Source organism: Oryzias latipes, chromosome 17 (genome assembly GCF_002234675.1).
Source record: "Oryzias latipes chromosome 17, ASM223467v1".
Taxonomy (NCBI): domain Eukaryota; kingdom Metazoa; phylum Chordata; class Actinopteri; order Beloniformes; family Adrianichthyidae; genus Oryzias; species Oryzias latipes.
The window spans coordinates 14,785,290-14,797,811 of record NC_019875.2 but is presented as its reverse complement, the minus strand read 5'-3'; the positions used below and the strand labels follow the sequence as shown (position 1 = coordinate 14,797,811).

The window sequence follows — 12,522 nt, the reverse complement described above, 5'->3', positions numbered from 1 at the left end:
TGTACTTGAATGATGTAAACTGTATAATTTAAATATACTGTTTATCTCATTCAAAGATTGCCATGTGGTGCAGCTTTACAGTAACTTAATCTGCAGTCCATATGTGTGTGCACGTGTCTGTGTTTACATGTGTTTCGGGCAGCGCAAGGCTGACTGCATTCCAGTTTTTTCTCTGCTGGACACAGATTTTTTTTTATGATCATCTGTGCATAATTTATAAAAAGTTGCTTACATATAAGCATTTCTCAATTCAATCTGATAAAAACTTAAAGTTGCTTAAATTAGCCTCCTGTCCACACGCTCCTCTCCCTCCCCCAGCATGTTTAAGACAGCCTAAGTGCATTAGCTTAAGCCCTCTTGTCTAGCGTGCATCTGAACACTGCAGTCAACGCGTGCATGAACTGAGGAGCAGAGGTGAAGATGAACCTGTGCATGCAAGTGTCCTCCACCTGCGTTTCATGCAAAATGTTATGAAGTATATGCGAGCAGGAGGACTTTCCCAAGAAAATGTTCAGGTTTAGCATCCAGGTGTGGGCGCTCGGTCTGCTGTATGCAGGTAACTGTTGGATTATATATCTGTACTGTACAAATATTTGTTTGCAATAGTTTTTGTCCACTTCAAGAACACTATTAGTGGTTGCAGTTTATTTCTTTATTTGTTATTTTAGCATCTAGTTTTTGCATTTAATAAAATCTTTTGAGCGTGTAACCCTTGTGCTATCCTAGGCACTTTAACATTGGGAGTTGGGTCATCTAGACCCACTAGACAGTGCGCTGAACCTTTTTTCTTTAATGATTTGTGATTTTCGCTGGTGTCCATGGATTACATGAAATCTTTCCACCTTTATCCACCTTTGTCATGGTAGAGAGAACACGTCAATGTAAGGGTGGGGTCATCTAAGATAGCACAAGGGATAATAGTGCATACTTTGGTGGAGTAAAACAAATATTGCATTTATCTTGTTGGCTTCAGAATCTAGCAATGCATTTGAATTTTTCCCTCACAGGCTCTCTGTCTGCTGAGGAGATCGGTGCATGTGAACTGCAGCCCTGCCAGAATGGTGGTGTCTGTGAGATCTACAATGGTGGCCACAGATGTCGTTGCTCCCAGCAGAGCCAATATGGGCGCTTGTACGGCGGGGAGAACTGTACGGTTGCACTCTCTGGCTGTGATGCAAGCAAGTGTGAGAATGGAGGAGTTTGTTCTCCCCTGCTTATAAATGACCAGCACACGTACACCTGCATTTGCCCTCCTGGCTACGTGGGCCTCAAATGCCAGATTTCGACAGTGTTCTCCTTTGAGTCCAGAGGTCACATGTATGTTGAGACGCAGCATCTGGATCCAGAGGCTCCTCTAAATGTGACATTCAGTTTTAGGACAGACAGGCCGGCTGGCACACTCTTCCAGCGAAGAGTGGACAACCTGCTCCTCAGCATTAGAATAATAGATGGACTTCTCTGCCTCCTCAGCCAAAGGGTCCAAGGCTCCAGCACCCTGGTTCAAAAACTCCCAGATTATTTGTCCAACGGGATGTGGCACACTGTGGAAGCCTCCCTGGGTGGCGTGGTCAGTCTGATACGGCTGTTGTGCAGCGAGGAGAGCTGCCCCAGAGATTCCAGCGCTGAAGTCCAGCCACTTGACGAAGCTACAGCCCTCCCTGACCTGGGAACCGCTCGTCAGAGCCTCTTCATTGGAGCGGTTGGGCTGAACTGGGCTCTAGACAGAGGAGTGGAAGATTCCCCTCCGGCTTTTCTGGGCTGCCTCAGAAACGTCTTTGTGGACTCACATCTGGTACTGCCTGCCACGGGACCAAAAGACTCAGACGCCCACACAAACGTCACTGTGGGGTGCAGCGACAGAGACAAATGCGATGATAGTCCGTGTCAAAACAGAGGCCGCTGCGTGAGCCAGGGCTGGAGGAGGTACGTCTGTGAATGCCACAGGCCTTATGAAGGAGACAACTGTGAGGAGGGTAAGTCACAACATCACATAAAACTGACCAGTTATAGTTCAACAGATTTGCCAAATACAGCCAAAGAGGAGAATAACCTGAAAAGACGATAGGAATTCATTCTAAAAGGGTAATTAAAAGAAAACTAAATTTTGTTTCAATTTATTTCAATTTTTATAATAGTTTTACGGTTGATAGAAAATAATGTCTTTTGCAGATCTAGGTGAATAAGCTCCCTTCCTTTCGTAGGGAGTTGGATGCACTGAACAAACTTGAAATTAATCTGAAAGAAATAATTAATATTTTACTTAGGGGCCTCAAGAAGAAATCCTCAAATTTTTTTTAAATTCATATCTCCTCAGAGAAATTATTAAATTAAATCCTCAGAGTGAGAAGTAAAACAAAAGTACCGTATGCAGTTTTGTAGATTTCTTTAAATAGAGCAGATAAAGGTTTTAGCAGCCTCTGGAAACACCCTGACTTTTGCATGTTCACCTTGACCGGTGACATCACTGAGTTCAGCCTCGCTCATGTCCTGCTGGATGTCTCAGTTAAAGCTCTGAGGAAAGGCCACGGAGCAGGATAAAGTGAGTTAACGTTAAACTGCAGTCGTTAAAGGAGCTTATGGAGCCAGCAGAAATAGCTCAAAGTCCAGCCAAAGACAATTCTAAAAGTATTCAGCAACACCTGCAGCAAGGATTAAAGAAACGTGAGTTTCCCAGGTTCACATGAGGGGTTCCTTGTTTTTACCAGATTACAATATATTATGGATTTGTCATCCATGATATTTGGTTTCTGCTTAATAAGCATAAACATACTTCAAAGATAAGAAATAATAAAAAAAAACTAAAATTTCCATTTACAACTGTATACCAAGTGTAAATCAGACAACTGATTGTTCTTTTCTACAATTGCTTTGCAGGAATTTGTGAAGCATTTAAAAAATAAATTATATTTCAAGTTCAATTTTGGGATTTTAAGGATGATTTTGAGTTGACGGAAGCTTTTACTCACCCCAAACATTTTCATCCCACTTTTAATAAAATTAGTTTTTGTTTTTTTTTTAAACTGGTGTCCTTCTCCAGCCTCGTTCAAAGTATTTTAGTAATTATCACCTAACGTTTCACAGCTTTGTTTTTATCTGGTATCTTTCAAAGAATTTCATTTGCTTTTTTTGGAAACAAAATGTTTGACGACAACAACAACAAAAAAGTCAAGGGATAAATTAGTTCTCTGTCAAAGTAAGAAATCATCAAAACACTTGGCAAAGTACAAAGTTGGTCGTTTGTTAGATCTACACAAAATCACCAAAAAGATGGTTTTATGGAGGCAGATATCTGGAGGTGTATTTATTGAAGCTTCTTCTGAAAATGACAAATCTGGACGCCCGGAGCCCGGAGTTGGACGTGGTGACCTGGCCAGCGGCGGTTTATGGCCGCTCTTATGACATGGATGCATGAATGAGTGTGAATGAATGAAGAAAATATGAAATGCTCCACATAGGTAGGAGCCTTATCTAGATTTGACTCAACATCTGGTGCATCTAAATAGATTACACCATTACTGCAAAAACCAGCCCCTTAGAAATAAGTCAAAACATCTTACCGCATTGGCTCATTTTCTTATCCATTAGCTAAGCAAACAGAAAGAAGCTGAGAGCTTTTTGTGAACTGTTGTAGAGTTTTAAATCTTTTTGTTGTGCTTGAGAGGGATATATACTTCTTTAGTATTTGAAATAAAGCTATATTTCTTATATGCTTTAGACAGAACAGAGAGCATAGAAAGGGACGTGATGGGGAGTGGGGTTGTTGGGTGTCGTTGGGTAAACATGGACAGTTGGGGCAAAAATTAAGAAGAAAAACAACAACAAATTTATAAAAAGTAACCACAAACAATCTGTATGGTTTTGTTGTTCCCACATACATTGTCACACCTTCCACAGATGTCCATCGGGAAGCTTGTTGAGCACGGCTTTACAGCTTGATAAAGGTGATGTGTTCATTCAGCGCGATGTGGCTTCAGCCAACACTGTGAAAAGTAGGAAAGTCTGGTTTGGAGCCCATAATATCTCTTTGATTGAGCACAAACTAACCTCAACTCCATGAAGAACTTCATGTTACACCACGACACTGCAGTAACACACGCAGAGCGAGCCCCACCAAATATAAGTGCCACGCATGTTCATTATAGGCTCAGTTGACTGCATGCAGGACTGGCCCATGGGAAAGCCAGGGTTCAATTCCTAGGGGGCACGATGAGTTTTCCTACTGGAAAACAGCAGTTAACTAATCCATATAATCAAATTTTTTGACCGATTTGTGTAAAATATTAATATATTACTGTATTTAACATTGTTACCAGCTAATATTATACTGGGTATTTTGGGGGGGATATCTAAAGAAAAAGCCTGAGTTTGTCCAAAGAATCAAGTCAACAAGTTCTGTCTTCATCATTTTCTTTAGATTTAAAAAAAAAATGTGATAATGTTCATTCTTATAGAGTACATCACTGCTCGGTTTGGGAACCAAGACCTCAAGAGCTATGCTGTCTTTTCATTGGACGAGGAGCCCGAGGACACGCTGGTCATATCGTTGTTCATGCGCTCCAGACAGTTAAATGGGCTTCTCCTTACTCTGGCGAACAGCACCAGTCAGTACCTCCGCCTCTGGCTGGAGAAGGGCCGACTCAAAATTCAGGTGAACAACTTTGAGACCCTCACGGGTCAGAGTCCAGTCAGTGATGGCCACTTCCACCTGGTCACTGTGAAGCTGGAAGGAACCACAGCCAGTGTGTCTCAGTCAACCCAAACCCAGGGCTCTGTGGTCACCAGACAAATCCATACTCACTCTGGAGATAAGGTTTTTGTTGGAGGGCTACCAGACCCAAGAGGTTCTGCATCTTTTGGGGGCTACTTCAAGGGATGCATCCAGGATCTCAGGATAAACAGCAGACGACTGCAATTCTACCCAATAGCTTCTAAAGTGGAGTCTTACAACCTGGAGGAGCTGGTTGATGTTGCAGAGGGATGCAGCAGCAACAACGCATGTGCTGTGAGTTGCAGTTCTTAACTAGAAACGTATATTTTGTCCTGTGCAAACATCCTTGCAGAATGAACTTGAGGACGGATGTCTGCTGTCCCCCCAATCCCCCCCCTCCCCCAAATCAGGTCAATCCCTGCCTCAATGGGGGGGAGTGTTACTCTATGTGGGATGATTTCATCTGCAGCTGTCCACCCAACACCGCAGGCCAGCGCTGTGAGGAGGTCAAATGGTGCGAGCTGTCTCCATGTCCTGCCTCTGCTCTTTGCCAGCCCCTCCCTCAGGGTTTTGAGTGTAAGTATCCAGGAACCCGCGCCTCTTCGTACTCCATTATTGTTTTAATGTCTGAAAAACAAATACCTGTAAATGGATTTAAAATGTTCTGTACATGTTCCATGTACAGCGTTTTATGGTCACAAATAATTTCCGAAATTCAATAAAAACAAAACGTTTTTCATTTTAATGGCTGTGGCTAATTACAGGAGGGAACAGAGATGAGGCAGGGATCCCAACATTTAATTACTCTAAGACGTTATAATCAAATTAGGACGTCCACCACAAATGTACGTGGTTGTTAATAAAGGTGTGTCTTCCTGAAGAGACCACATGTTCACCACCAGAAAAGGAGGCCCTGACAAAGACAGTCAATGAAAGATCTGATCCCTTCTGTTTTTCTATGCAAACTGTCAGATTTATACAAGAGGGGTTTTTTCTAACCCCTTTAGTGTATTAAAGCAGGTGTATCTTACAGGATCACATGATACCCAGAGAATGTCACAAATAATATATTGTTTTAGACATGATGTTAAACTACTATCATCCAACTATGATCAAACCAAACCCTGGTTCTACTAACTGAGTTCATGATCAATAAATATGCCTTTTGAATTCATCTAATCTCTTAAGTTTGAGAAAAACAAGCCCAAAAATGCTTTATTCTCACAAAAACTGAAGGTTCTCCTTTTTCAGGTGGTTTTGAAGATTAGTCACAGCATTTGGACGTAAAATGTTCTTTCTTGAGACATATCACCACTGATCCAAGTGGCTTCATTACTCATTTATGCTGAGTTATATGACTAAGCAAACAAATACATTCAGGGTTTGAAGATCCACTATGATGAAAATTCTGTTTTGGGTGTTATAAACATTTCATTGTACCATTTTTCTAAAGATGGAGGGAAAATATCAAGAAAATTAAGCTCAAAATTGCATTTCTGAGTATTTATTCAAATTGATCAGGAGCAGATGAAAAAGAGCGTGTAAACAGATGGGTGATGGGAATTGGGGTCCCACCCACACTTCAGAATGGAATTTCTAACAAACTACTCTATAGAAACTATATCCTAGTACCGGTAAATGGCACTGTTTTTTTTTCTCCTAAAAACAACATAATCATAGTTAAAAGACCAGTGGGAACGCTTTTACAATAAACCAAATATGATTGGAGTGGAACTTTAAAATTGCTGGCCTACCATAAATTTAAATGTATTAAATGGGTAGCTGAGAAAAACAACTGAACTATTCTGAAAAACATTTTCGTTCTTTGGCGTTGAAAGCCGGAAATCTATTTGAAAGCATCTGCTCCACTGTAAAAGACTGACATTTTTGAGACCCTTTAATGTTACTTGTTTAAAAATTGAAAGAAAATTAAAGTTTAAATCAAATATTGCTGTTAATTAAAAAAAAATAAAAAAAATAAAAGTAGAATTAAAAGCAACATATTTTGAAGAGCCCGATGTTTTTGAATTCTCGAAAGATTTTTAAATTTGCTTTAAATAACTTAATATAAAAATAAATCATAAAAGGTACCAAAAGATTTTAGCAGAATGGCACTGAAACTGGACCTTGTCATTTCTCATAGGTAAAACTAAGTTGATGTTGATTTAGGTAAAAAGTTAAAAAGTCCATCTTTCCATCTTCTTTCACTCATCTGAAGCTATGGACACACTGGGCACAAGACGCACACTCAAGAACGCGTTAAAAACAGGTTCTTTTAGTCAAAGCACTTAGTTCGTTTCTATAGACTTTTCTTTCGAAGAGGTTGAGGTTGAGGTTGAACGAGCGTTGCAGAGGGCGTTGTGAACGCAGCTTCACTTTTAACAAGCAAGTGCAATTGATGGCTTGAAAAAGTATGACTCCAAAAAGATCTTTTGAACTGTGTGAATGCTGACTCAGCACTTTCACAAACAATTGTCTCAGAACTCTGAAAGGTTGAGCTCATGAAAAAATCTTTTGCTTCTTTTTTTTTTAGGTTTGTCCAATGCTACATTTCGGACGGACAGCAGAGTTTTGCACTACAGCAGCGTTGGTCAGATCAGTCACAGTCTTGTAAACATCACCCTCAGCTTCCGGACCAGGCAGACCTCTGCTACCCTACTCCATGCACAAAAAGGCTCAGATTACCTGACTGTTTCTCTAATGAACTCCTACTTAGTCATGGAGCTCCAGGTTGAGGCTGACAAAGTGACAGTTCAAAGCTTGGCTCCACTCAGTGACAGAGACTGGCATTTTGTGGAGATAAGTATGAAGAACCAGACGGTTTCTTCCAGGTGGACTTTGGCTGTAGATAAAGGCAAAGAGGTTTCCAGTATGGCCAAAACAGCTGTAGAAGTTCTAGACTTTCTCAAAGAAGGTGCAAACATTTTTCTAGGGGGACTTAACCTGGACTCTGGGGTGAGCTTGTCTGGCTGTTTGGGTCCAGTGAAAATCGGGGGTCTTCTTCTCCCCTTTTACCCGGAAACAGAGCTAAACTTCCCCAGGCCTCAGGAGGAGCAGTTTGTGAGGAGGAACCCCAATGCTGCTGCTCAATACGGCTGCTGGGGCAAAAGTGTGTGTGCGCCAAACCCCTGCCACAACGGGGGCTTGTGCGAGGACCTGTTCGACCTGCACGAGTGTGAGTGTCCGCCCGAGTGGACGGGTCCTGTGTGTCAAAACCTCACTGACAGCTGCAACTCCAGCCCCTGTGTCTTTGGAAACTGCACCAGCCTGGACGGGAGATTCAAGTGTGAGTGTGAGCTGGGCTTCACTGGTGAGCGGTGTGAGGTGGAGGTGGACATGTGCGAGGTCAACAGCTGCAGCCACGGCGCCACATGCCTCCGAGGCTTCCAGCGCTACACCTGCCTCTGTCCCAGGGACATGACGGGCCAATACTGCGAGTGAGTTCCCCACTCCTGAGATGACTCGTAAAGGGTCAAATGAGGATCAGTTATGAATGAACAAAAAACCAGATTTTAAATTTAAAAATTTTAAACAGTTTTAAGCTCATAAGTACTCATTGTAAATATTAAAATAAAAATTACAATTTGAAAGTTGATTTAAAAAAAACTATAGGCCTAAGTCTGTTTCCAAATGAAAGATAATGTTAATTTGTACCAGTTACTGGTTTGTTTTGTCAATTTTTCTTTTATCACTTCTGTCCAAGTCTTCAGTTTACCTTGTAAATTTAGACAATTGACTGTATGTGGAGAACTGGACTGAGCGAAACCTTCACTCCTGTTTTCCAAACAGGAAGTACCTGCTGGATCCAAGAAGCCAAAATCCCATTGGCTTCTATTGAGAATTAAAGAGCTATTTCTCTGTCATTCTTTCGGTCAGAATAACCAATCTTGCTCTGATGCCTTTTTCTTAACATCTTCTTGCTAATCCTCACTTTTTTTAATATATTTTTTTCTTTTTTGCAAGTTATTCAAGTTATAAACTGGCCATTCAGATGCCTCAGTAAAAGCATGTGGTGCCCGCCGGCCCCCACCTTGAACGTTTGATTGACAGATTCTCCCGAGCTGCTTTCAGTGGAAGGGGTGCGGACCTTGAACAAGCTTACTCATGACTGGCGACAGTAGTTGCCATCAAAAACATTGACTCAGACCGACTCGGACCAATCACTGTTTTCTGGCTCCAACATGTCGGACGTCTGCATCGTGGAGGAAAGGCGACTGAATGGGCTTCATTTCGCTGGAGCCGGAGGTCCGTTTTTCTCTATGGTTGATGTCCCACTCACTCAGTCCAGTTCTTTGTATACAGTCAATGATTCAGACTTTTCATTTTTGGTATTACGCCAACATTTATGTGGGGGTCAGGCTTTGAGCCCACTGGCTACCAGGACATGACTGACAGTGGGTGAGAGAGGTTCTGGTGGCGTCATTTCCGCTACAAAACAGATGAAAATAGAAAGCAGTAGCTTTTACAAATACCTGTAAACATTATCTATCATTTGAAAACAGTTTTTGGTTTATTTATTTTTTTATTCAAGTTTCCCACTAAGTTTTTTTTAATCAAATGTTCAATACTTCTTTAAAGTATATGCATTTTTTGAAATTAGCAGTTTTATTTTAAAACTTAATTCGTTTTCAAATTTACTTTTTCCCCCCAAATTTGTGACATTTCTTTCAAGTTTAAAACTGTTTTCAAATGTTCGATTTATTTCTTTAAATTTCAATGTCTTTTTTTCCAAACTGACAATCTGGTTTTTCCATCACTTCAAGCTGATCTTGATTTGATCCCAGTGACTCACACATGAAAAATAGAAGAAAAAAAGGATGTTTTAATGATCAAACTCGTCTGTTGTAGAGAGAAAGTTCCTGAAATTCCGTGGTACATTGAGACAGCTCCGTAAGTTTCTCGGAAAAAAAAAAACAAAAGAAGAAGCAAAACCAAGATATTTACAGGGGATAATGGCCTTGTTGTTTCTTCAGACTTCCTCAGTTGCCCTTATCTATGTGTACGGGGACGAGGTGGAACTACAGCTGCTTTAATGGAGGAAACTGCTCTGAAGTCAACAACAGCTGCTCCTGCCTGCCGGGTTTCACAGGACAATGGTAAGAAATGGACATTGACATGTCATATTTCTACCCACACAACCAGTCTCCACTGAAAGATCTAGATCAGGGGTCTGCAATCATGAAGACTTTAAGAGCTATTTGGGTCAAATTTTCACTCACCTCAGCCCAGTGGGAGCCCCAAAGTCTTATTAGAAAAATGCGGCACTGCTTTGTATTTATAATGTTGTCACTATTATGATGAAAAGGAACCTGTTTTTGGCATGAAAAAAATCTAAACATATAGAAATTTAAATGTGAAATAGTTTCTAAGTTTTGTCAGTTTTTTAGGCATAAATTCGTAACCCCAACTAACCAAAATTAAACCAGAGCTAACTAAGTTACCCTCAACATTTTTTATTTCATTTTAAGGCACACTTTAAACCCTTTGATTATTTTAAAAATGGAAAATCCACTTTATAATCTGGCGCACCTCAGCGCTCAGAGACTTTGATCAACTACAGAGCCTTCTATTTGGTTTCTCTGCCAGTGTTTCGGGCTGTGAGATTCGGTTGTCTTCAGAATCTGTGGTTTCTGCTTTGTCTGTGCAGGTGTGAGAAAGATGTGGATGAATGTGCCTCAGATCCATGTATGAATGGAGGCTTCTGCATCAACTACGTCAACAGCTTTAAGTGCATCTGTGACATGAACTATTCAGGAGTTTACTGCCAAATGGACGTCAGCGACTTCTACATGTATCTGTTCTTGGGCCTGTGGCAGAACCTCTTCCAGCTCGTGTCCTACCTGGTGATTCGCCTCGACGACGAACCAGAAATTGAGTGGGGATTCAACATGAATGATTAGACAGATTCTATGTTTGTCTCAAACTGTACAGCTATTGGAAAAAAACAGTTTTTACTGGCAGGTACAGTAAACACATATTAAGAATTCTAGTTTTACTTGGTTTTTGGGAGTATATGCAGGGCCAGAGACTCATATTGTATATCCTAAACTTGAAAAAAAAAAGGCTAACGTCACAGAAGTTTGACTTATAAAGACTATATACCAAATATTTTGATTGCAAAAAGGACATAATCTTTATATTAAAGGAGTTTAATATAAGAAACTGTACTTGAGAGTTTTTGAGATCCAGATCTTGATGGATTGGAGCCTTTTTCCATGTCTAGGAGGAGAGGCGTTTTCTGTCATCCTGGAGACACACGATGGAATGCTGCAGCCGGTCAAACACCGGCTATTGCTGCAGCAAATCAGCAAGCAGATGAGCCAGATGATGGAGAGTCACAGAACGGAAATTGGGCGGGTTCTTCCTAAAAACTAACATAATCCCCTCTGTCTTGAAAGCTCCGATACTGGAAAGGAGGTACATGAGAGTGGCATCTTTAGCAAACTAATTTGACAGATCTTAGTCCAAACATTTAGGTGTACAGAGGAGAGACAACACAAATGTCTTAGGATGACAGAAAGTCCACGATCCACCAGTAGCCTGCTGCGTTTGTCAATGTAAAGTCTTTGTTTGTACTTATTTCATTTCAATTTTACAAAGATTTACATCAAGAACTACTTTTGATTACTCTTTATTTTTATGAAGAAAAGTCCAACCCCAAATAAACATTGAGCCTTTGAGCAGAAACACTTCACGTCATGTGATCTCCGAGTAGACGTGAAGGATTTTTGACGAGTCCTTTTCCTTCTGTCAGAGAAAATCCTGCTGGATATGTTTCAAGGTTCAGTGTCAGACTGACCACATCTCATTTGACTTAACATTATCACAGCATACAGAGATACTGCAAAATAAGCCCATATCATCACACCTCCACCACCGTGCCTGACAATTGGCTATGATTATATGTGTAGAGTGCAACAACTCTCTTGATCTTGTCTATTAAAAAAATGAGCTGTAATATTATACTATTTTTTTAACATAAGGAGCATAAACATGAATATTTAGCAGGCTAACTGAGACTTGTTTGGTCTGAGATCTTGCAGCTTCTTGCTTTTATTAAACAGCCTCTAAACTGATGCACTGCACAAAAAGATCAACTTTTATTTTTCCCTGCTTTGCATTGTGTTGTCATGAGAGGGCCTCTTATTTGCTGATGATCAGTTTGTATTTGATCATCTGTCTGCTGCTGAAGCCCTTTTTTATAATAAAAATCAATAATCAAACAAACAAACAATAAATAAATAAATTGGGGTACATCACACAAGTTCCATCCATCCATCCAATTTCAGAACACCATGAAGCCCTTTTTTGGGGGGGTCATGGGGTTCCAACCCAATTACTGTTGGGTGAAGGTGAGGTTACACCCTGTATAGGTGTCTAGTCTGTTGCAGGACCACGCACTCACATGCACAACCACGAAACCCCACACATGTACAAGGAGAGCATGAAAACTCCAACAAAAAAAAACCTGGCTCAGATTTGAACCAGGGACTTCATGCTAAGGGAAATTTTAAGTTCAAGAACACAATGAGCAGCATGCTAGAGGATATTTACTGGGCAGAATCAGGAAGTTATTACCGTATAGGTTGTTCCGGCTCATATAGCGGTTTGAGTGAGATTGACTGACAGACTAGCACCGCATTTGCAATAGCACTCATTACTTAACTTACATGTAAATTAATGTTGATAGTCATACCCTCATCTATAGCCATAAGCCGTGGGTCGTGAACGGATGCTCAGGATCACAGGTACATGCAGTAGAATTAGCGTTTTTTTCCCCTCAGGGTGGCTGGAGTTTCACCTAAGGGTGAGAA

The 12,522-nt window shown here is 40.8% G+C and overlaps 1 protein-coding gene across 1 annotated transcript; it reads left to right on the top strand.

Annotated features, from left to right (window-relative positions):
- The first annotated feature begins 315 nt into the window (after positions 1-315).
- On the top strand, positions 316-11,395 carry LOC101167238 (protein crumbs homolog 1-like). Its single transcript, XM_011486447.3, has 8 exons — positions 316-556; positions 1,008-1,973; positions 4,452-5,002; positions 5,119-5,284; positions 7,242-8,145; positions 9,557-9,598; positions 9,682-9,804; positions 10,356-11,395. Exons 1-8 carry the CDS (start codon positions 508-510, stop codon positions 10,606-10,608), a joined length of 3,054 nt encoding a protein of 1,017 aa, XP_011484749.2. The 5' UTR covers positions 316-507; the 3' UTR covers positions 10,609-11,395.
- The last annotated feature ends 1,127 nt before the right edge of the window (positions 11,396-12,522 follow it).

Coding starts and splice junctions, on each gene's coding strand:
- LOC101167238 (XM_011486447.3), top strand. CDS start 508: ATGTTCAGGTTTAGCATCCAGGTGTGGGCGCTCGGTCTGCTGTATGCA. Junction 5,003..5,118: donor GCAGCAACAACGCATGTGCT/GTGAGTTGCAGT, acceptor CCCCCAAATCAG/GTCAATCCCTGCCTCAATGG. Junction 9,599..9,681: donor TGGTACATTGAGACAGCTCC/GTAAGTTTCTCG, acceptor TTGTTTCTTCAG/ACTTCCTCAGTTGCCCTTAT.